Below are 8442 nucleotides of genomic sequence, written 5' to 3' on the forward strand. Positions count from 1 at the left end.
CATTGTCCACACTGCCACCTTGTAATTTTTAAGCACCAGGTCTTACTTAAGATCTTACCTCATATCACTAGATTACCTATTTCATATCATTAGAAACATTGGATTGCACAGGATTGACATTTTATGTAAGAACCTTAGGCTATTTTGATTCTGTTTAAGTAACCTGATATTTATTTATTTATTTATTAATTTTTATTTAATAATAATTATATTGACAGAATCCATGCCAGGGTAATTTTTTTATAACATTATCCCTTGCACTCATTTCTGTCCCGATTTTTCCCCTCCCTTCTCCACCCCCTTCCAAGCAGTCATATGTTGGATATGAAGTAACCTTATATTTAATGAGTGGTTTCAGCTGCTATGTCACTCGATGATTTATTCAGTCCCATGTTGGGCAGCTCACTAAAACTCTCAGGCTGTGAGTAGTTTTGTAGTCTTCTCTGGTTTATCTTTTGTTTGCAGCTGATAGTATTCTTCCCCAGGACAGATACTTTAATTTTTGGCTTATTTCTCATCTAAGCTTGGTATTTTGATCAATTTTCATGAATTAAATTTGTCCAGGTATAGGGATTTTCTTTTCATGTTTCCTAGAGATTTATTTTCCTAGCTGCATCCACCCCACACTTCCCTACCACCACTCTGGACACAAGGCAGTTTCTGGCTAGTGGCCCAATATTTTAACAAAGGAAGAAGAGATGTGTTCTGGAAAGAAGATACCATGAAACCAGGAGAATGGTATCTACTGCAAACTCAATCCCAGTATTTTCTTTTTTTTAATATAATAACAGCCTTTTATTTTTCAAAATACACAAAAAGATAGTTTTCAACATTTATCCCTGGAAAATATTGTGTTCCAATTTTTTCTCCCAATTTTTCCACCTCTCCCCCTCCCCTAAACAGCAAATAATCCAATATAGGTTAAACATTTGCAATTCTTCTAAACATATTTCCACATTTATCATGCTGCACAAGAGAAATCAGATCAAAAGGGGAAAAAATGAGAAAGGACAAAACAAGCAAGCAAACAACAACAAAGAAGAAAATACTATGCTTTGATCTGCATTCCATCCTCATAGTCCCCTCTCTGGATTCAGATGGCTCTCTCCATCACAGGTCTATTGGAATTGTCCTGAATCATCTTCTTGTTGAAAAGAGCCAAATCCATCACATTTGAGCATCACATAATTGTGATGTATGTATAATGTTCTCTTGCTTCTACTCACTTCACTTATCATCAGTACATGTAAGTCTCTCCAGGCCTCTCTGAAATCATCCTGCTGATCATTTCTCATGGAACAATAATGTTTTATTACATTCGTATACCATAACATTCAGTTATTTTCCAACTGATGGGCATCCACTCAGTTTCCAGTTCCTTGCCACTATAACAAGGGCTGTACAAACATTTTTGTACATGTGGGTCCCTTTTCCCTTTTTATGATTTCTTTGGGATATATAAAGCCAGTAGACAAAGTGCTGGATCAAAAGATATGCATAGTTTTCTGGCCCTTGGGGCACAGTTCCAAATTGTTCTACAGAATAGTTGGATCAGTTCACAGATCTACCAACAATGCATTAGTGCTCCAGTTTTTGCACATCCTCTCCAACATTTATCATCATCTTTTCCTGTCATCTTAGGCATTTTGAGAGGCTTGAAGTGATACCTCAGTGTTGTCTTAATTTGCACTTCTCTAATAAAGTGTGATTTAGAGCATTTTTTTCATATGGCTAGAAATGGCCTTGATTTCTTCATTTGAAAATTGACCATATCTTTTCACCACTTATCAATTGGAGGATTGCTTGTATTCTTCTAAATTTGAGTTAATTCTCTATGCATTTTGGAAATGAGGCTATCAGAAACATTGCATGCAAAAAAAAAATTTTAGGCATTTTTCTACTTCCCTTCTAATCTTGGCTACATTGGTTTTGTTTGTAGAAATCTTTCTAATTTAATGTAATCAAAATGATCCATTTTGCATTTCATAATATTCTCTACTCCTTCTTTGACAATAAACTCATTCCTTTTCCACAGATCTGAGAGACAGACTATCCCTAGTACTCCTAATTTGCTAATAGTAATATCCTTTATGTGTCCATCATGAACCCTCCATCTTATTTTTGGTATTGGATGTTACATATTGGTCAATGCTTAATTTTGCCATATTTTTCAGTTTTCCCAGCAATTTTTGTCAAATAGTGAATTCTTATCCCTGAACCTAGATATATGCATTTTTTGTATGTTCTTGCCTTCACTCCCACCCCTATCATCCCCTGGCTGATCCTCTTACCCTACACTGCCACCTTCTTGCCCTACACTGCCACTTTTTCCATGCATTTGAATTCACACAACTCCCAGAAGCAGCATAAGAGATAGCCCTTTGTCTTAGTTCAGGGAGTTTAGGATTAAGGACCCTTGATCAATTCCTCAAACTTATTTCAGTGATTACTCCAGGAGGAAAATGCCTTTCCCATTCAGTGTTGATGTGATAATGTGAAGAGAAACCTGTGAAGAGAAAAGAGGAAAAAGCAATAGGAGACTTAGGCAGCCAAAATAGATGTATTAAGGGACACTTTTTACAGTTGGCTACAGATAGGAAAATATTGCAGTCAATTAATTCAATCAAACAAGAAGTATTTAGTAAGTGTCTAATACTGTTTTGGGTGCTGGTTGATTCAAATACAGAGAAAGAAGCCATTCTTTCTTGCATGGAACTGATCCATTCTATTGGGGAAAGCTTACATTCTAATCAAGAAATTTAACTTTCTGATTAAGGTGAAGATATGGCAGTTCCTCCTAAAATGAGCTTCCAGCTTTCCCCTTTTGTACAAAAAAATCCTGATGAATGTGAGGGAATGTGCTTCTCTTGTGAGATGGGAGAAAAGGGGAAAAGTTACAGCATTATGATTTGTGGGAGAAAAGGTGTTATGTGTTACTTGAGTTTCCAGATTTATATGCTAGGATTTTTCAACACTGTCATAGATGGAGGGAGATGAATATTATAGGACTACAATAATTCCGAATATATTCAGAGTTAGTTAAGAAGGATTTTTTGATTTATGGACTTAGGTGTTAGAGAGTTGTTGGGGCTGAGTTTACTCACCTATAAAAATCCTAAGTAGGGAGACAGAAGGGGACCTCAGCTAGTTCTCCTAGGGGCCACAATGAGATTGTGGAAATCCTAAGTTTGAGGAAGTTTTTTTTTTGTTTTTGTTTTTTAGGAAAGAGATTTATACAAAGAGACCTTCCTTCATTTGGTGGTAAATGTTGCTCCCAATAAGTGATTAGGTAACAACCCAAGTCTCCACACCAAGGAGAGAAAAGTAAATAAAACCAAGAGATTTATATCTTTTTTATAGCTATCTAAAGATCAAGAAGACTATATATAAGAGAAGGATACTGTAATGCTTTAAATGTGCATTTGAACTGGAGTTCCTAAAATAATTTACTTTCCGTTTTTTTTGTGTATGAAAGGTCCCTTCTCTGATCTCTGCTAGAGATATCTAATTTGGACAGAGTGATGAGGGTAGAGATTCAAGGGTGATGATAGATGAGGACCAAAGTGTTATTTGCTACCTCATTTTCTCAATCTTGGTCCTGGAACCTGTTATTGCTTGTCTTTCTTTCTTGAAGAGGACCATGTCATCAGGATGGTGATGTGATGACATGCAAGTGAATTGGATTGAAGTGAGGGAGGGCTGTGCAAGATTACCTGTCTCACTTGCACCCACACATCCATCTGAGTCCAATGGCCAGATATGGATCAGGATGAATGGAGATGGCCCCGGATACAATGGAAGACCCTGATCTTTTTAAGTTAAGGTGTTTAACAGGTCTCAGTTTTACTCAGTGAATAAAGGTAGGTAGCAATTCAGGCAAAGAATCTCTTCTTTCTCCTAGTCAAAAAATTGGTTGAGGGAAAGAGTATATGGAGTAGATAGATTCCCTGATTTTTTAAGACTGGTTAACCAGGTAGCTATAGAGAAACTTAGCAATGTTGTTAGTTGATATTGGCTCTCTAAGCCAATATGGGCACTAATTTATTGGACTAATTGGATAATAATTGGACAAGAGGAATGATCTTCCTGAGCTATTTTAGAAACAATAGTAAAAGGTAATAAACAGTTCTTAAAGGAAACCTACCAATTATCTGTTAAGTGATAGAAAAATGGCCTAGACGTGTTCTCATAAGAGAGGAATCAGAAATTTATACAGTTGATTATGTTTTTGTTTTTTTCTAGTATTCTACCTGACATGCTCATTCAGATTCTAAAGGGAATGGGAAATAAACTCTCTTATTTAAGTTTTTGTTAAGTATTTACTAATAACCTTTTTGTCTGTATTTCATTGTTTGCATTTTAAATACTCTCCAACTCTCCATCTCTCACCTCATTGAAAAGACAAGCAATATGATACCCATTTATACATTTGAAGTCATGCAAAACATATATCCTTATTAACCATGTTACAACAACAAAAAGGCAAGACAAATGTGCACGCGCACACGCGCATGTGTGTGTGTGTGTGTGTGTGTGTGTGTGTAAGTCTGTATGTTTCTATCTGCACTCAGAATTGACAGGTGATTAGAGCTTTTCTCTTTTGGGATTCTAACTATGAAATAGTAATTCAGAGTCTTTAGGGTAGAGAGGAACTTCCACATTTCATGCAGGAAAAGGTCACTATTTTAATATGGCTGGATAAAATTGGCTATATATAAATGTCTACATGCATGTGTTCTCCAACACACAAAAATAGTTCATCCATTTTATGTCCCAGAGGAAAGGTGACATTAGCAGTTATATAAATCTAATAAAACTCTATCTCTTAACACCTCACCAAAGAACAATTACCTGATGGTCTCCTTTCTGCTGACAAAGATTTGCGAATTTTATTAGGGCAAAAGAAAGCTGGTCATACTCAAAGCTTGGTTCAAATTGTTAGAATCTATCTTAACTTGTGCACCAGGGGTATAACCTTCAAAGACCTCAAGATCACCTCCTTGTCATGCTGGGATTTCTGATTAGGTCTTTATTAGAATCATCTGTTAAACCAAACCATTCATTTTTCTTTCTTACTTGCTTTCTTTCAGACTCAAACAATAGTAGAGGAGACTCAGGGGAACCAGAACTCCAAATTGTCCTTGTGGGGAAAACAGGGTCTGGGAAAAGTGCAACAGGAAATACCCTTCTGGGAAGGAGAGAGTTTGAGTCCAAGTGTTCAGGAGGGTCAGTCACCAAGGTCTGCAAGAAAGCCAGAACCACATGGAATGGAAGGAACATTTGTGTTATTGATACTCCAGGCATTTTTGACACTGATACCAAGGAAGATAAAAACCTGAATGAAATTGCTCGTTTCATGACAATGTCCTCTCCAGGACCACATGCTCTACTCCTGGTGTTGCAAGTGGGCCGTTTCACCAAGGAGGAAAAGGCAGCCATTGAATGCCTTTATAAAATTCTAGGAGCTGAAGCAGTGAAGTTTTTGATCATTGTATTCACTGGAAAAGACAAACTAGGAAAAGAAAGCCTAGAGGATTACTTAGGAACCATTGATGACTCTTATTTCAGGGAATTATTGGAGAAGTGTGCCTATCGATGTTGTGCATTTGACAATAATGCTAGTGGAGCCCAGAGAGATGCCCAGATTTCAGAGCTGATGGCCATGGTTGGAAACATGGTGCAAGACAATGGGGGCAGCCACTACACCAACAGTATATATGAATCTGTAGAAGCACTCTTGCAGAAAGAAACAGAAGTTCTTCAGCAACGCTACAAAGAGCAGTTTGAGAAGGCAATAAAAGAAATGAGATGGAATTATGAAAATCAAATACGAGAGCTGGAAAAGCAAAAGCAAAAATGGGAAATGGAAAAGAAAATGGAAGAATTTGAAAAGAAAATGCAAAATTTGGAGTATAAGATGAAGCAAGAGTTTGAAGAATTAAAGTGGAATTATCAGAAATATTATTACTCTGCCCGAAACAAGACTGAGAATAACAACAATATCCTTTTGGAAATTTTCAAAATTATTTTTCCCATTATGGCAATTTTTGTTCAACCTTTGCGTAAGTCCTGATTGCCAGAATCATTTCATATTTAGTTTCCACCATATGTGAGGTTAAATAATGGAGGTCATGTGATTAATCAACAATATAGATATTAATTGAATCCAAGTCCCTTGATTACAAGTTTAATGTCTTTCTAGGCCATCACACTGCTTTCTAAAGAGCAATCCTTTTTGGAAAAATGTATCATGATATTTTGCAGTAGTAAATATAACTTCCTAATTCTTATGTTCATTTTTTTATATTCTTATAGGAACAAACACCTTAAAACAATCAGGAGAAGGCAAAAACATAAAACTTATTGTGTACAATTAGATCTGTCTGATCTCCATTGTGTCCTTTTTTACTCCTGGAAAGGATTTCCCCATTTTATTGGCAATCACTCCCACCATGGTCATTTTTAAAGAATCAGATGAAAACTCATCATCTCTCCCTAAATCTTCCCTAACTCCTTTTCTTTTCCACTCTGATGATGTCTGTTCTCTCCCTTTTAAACCACTTCTTATATGGGTTTTCCAGATTGTAGGTCATATGTTGCATTGTCAGGGTTTACATTTTATCTTACAAGCATAAATGTATTCATAAATGTATTGTAAATTCCCCATGTGACATGTAATGTAAATTAGATTAGGATTTACTAATCTAAGTCCTTTCTTTTATCCTGAAGATTTTCTGTTTTCAGGGACATTCTCAGATCTTCTTTAGAAACAATCCTGCAGTTTTATCAATAAACCTATTTCTTCCTTGTTGCAGTGGTCCTGATTGACAGTTCAAAGTATTAGAGCCCTTTAATCTCAGAGGTGAAACAAATGAGGTGGAGAGTATAAAATGAGCTTCGGTTTATTATGCTATACAAGCCTTGTTGATACACGTTTTTGCAAGTGTGATCAGAGCAGGAACAGTAGGCAATCCCCAATTACCATTCAGATCAACAGCTTGTGGACTTTGCATATGCATGGTATCTGCCAATGGGAGGAGAGTCAATCCAGCCCTGTCAGCAACCTGCTCACAAATGAAAGACCCTGTCAAGGCATTTGTGCCAAAGATGTAACTGTACTGTGACCCTCAGATTGATCCTTTTCACATGTCGTACATTACTTCTCCTTGCTCAACAAGGATGTTTCTACAACGTAGCAGAAAACTTATTGTGCACCAAAGGTTGAAGTGGCCTCTCTACTCCCTTTTGGCAAAGTCCCATACCTTATTAATTCCCCTTTTTTATCTTTTAGATAAAAAGTCCTTTCTTGAGCTACAATTTCTGAAAGGATGGTGGAGAAAGATCTATAAAAACATCCTAATATTACAGAACAATAACAATACAACAACCCACGGGGCAATCTATGATTCTAATTTTAACCACCATGAAGAAGTACTGTCAAACTAATGTATGATTTTTTTTCAGTACCTTTATCTGGATTCACATCTTTATGAGAAACTTTCTCTACATCAGATGTTAGTTTATATAAACTTTCTATGTCACCTTCAATTGTGCTATTGAGAAATAAACCATTCAAATGTCTCTTGATACTGTTCCAATTATAATCTTGCCTTGTATGATTATATAGCATAGGGGTTACACAAATCTTTGTTTATCTATAGTCACATTGTAATTGAGCCTGGAGTTTCAATAACTCTACTTCTACTCCTATTTCCAATGATAATTGCCTTAAATCTTTTTATCATCTGATACAATTGTTCATCTATCTTAGCCTATCAGGCAAAACCCACTCAGACATTCTTAGCTAGTTCCTCTAAATCAGAGGTCCTCAAACTATGGCCACAGGACAGATGCGGCAGCTGAGGATGATTATCTCCCTCACCCAGGGCTATTCTTTATTTAAAGGCCCACAAAACAAAGTTTTTGTTTTTACTATAGTTGGGTCCTCCAACAGTCTGAGGGACAGTGAACTGGCCCCCTTAAAAAGTTTGAGGATCCTCGCTATATATCTAGCTTGTATTATACTGTTTTGTGCATTGGATATGGACATTGCAAGAAAGACTGATCAAACTATAAGTGAAACCAACATAGTGATACTAATATAACACAACTGATACATCTCTTTTTTCTAATGCAACTAAGGTCTGTTTCCTTCTTTTCTATTATGTATTGAATATATAATCAGTCTTAGTATGATACCATTTCTCACTTTTGAAAGGAAGCATTGCTATCTGACCTCTAGTAATAATGAAGCAAGAATTTGAAGAGTTAAAGTAGAGTTTCATTCTCTAAACAATCACTAACTGTACAATTCCGACAAGTAACATTGTAAAAATCTAATGTTAAAGTAGAATTTCATTCTCTAAACAATCACTAACTGTACAATTCCAACAAGTAACATTGTAAAAATCTAATGTTTCTTTGGTAACAGTTATAGAGTCT

At 36.1% G+C, this 8442-nt stretch overlaps 1 protein-coding gene across 1 annotated transcript; it reads left to right on the top strand.

The window, feature by feature from the left end:
- Positions 1–5005: 5005 nt before the first annotated feature.
- Positions 5006–7604, top strand: LOC127538560 (GTPase IMAP family member 4-like). The gene has a single exon (XM_051962367.1). It carries the CDS (start codon positions 5006–5008, stop codon positions 6071–6073), a length of 1068 nt encoding a protein of 355 aa, XP_051818327.1. The 3' UTR covers positions 6074–7604.
- Positions 7605–8442: the final 838 nt, after the last annotated feature.

This window comes from Antechinus flavipes, chromosome 5 (assembly GCF_016432865.1).
Source record: "Antechinus flavipes isolate AdamAnt ecotype Samford, QLD, Australia chromosome 5, AdamAnt_v2, whole genome shotgun sequence".
NCBI lineage: Eukaryota > Metazoa > Chordata > Mammalia > Dasyuromorphia > Dasyuridae > Antechinus > Antechinus flavipes.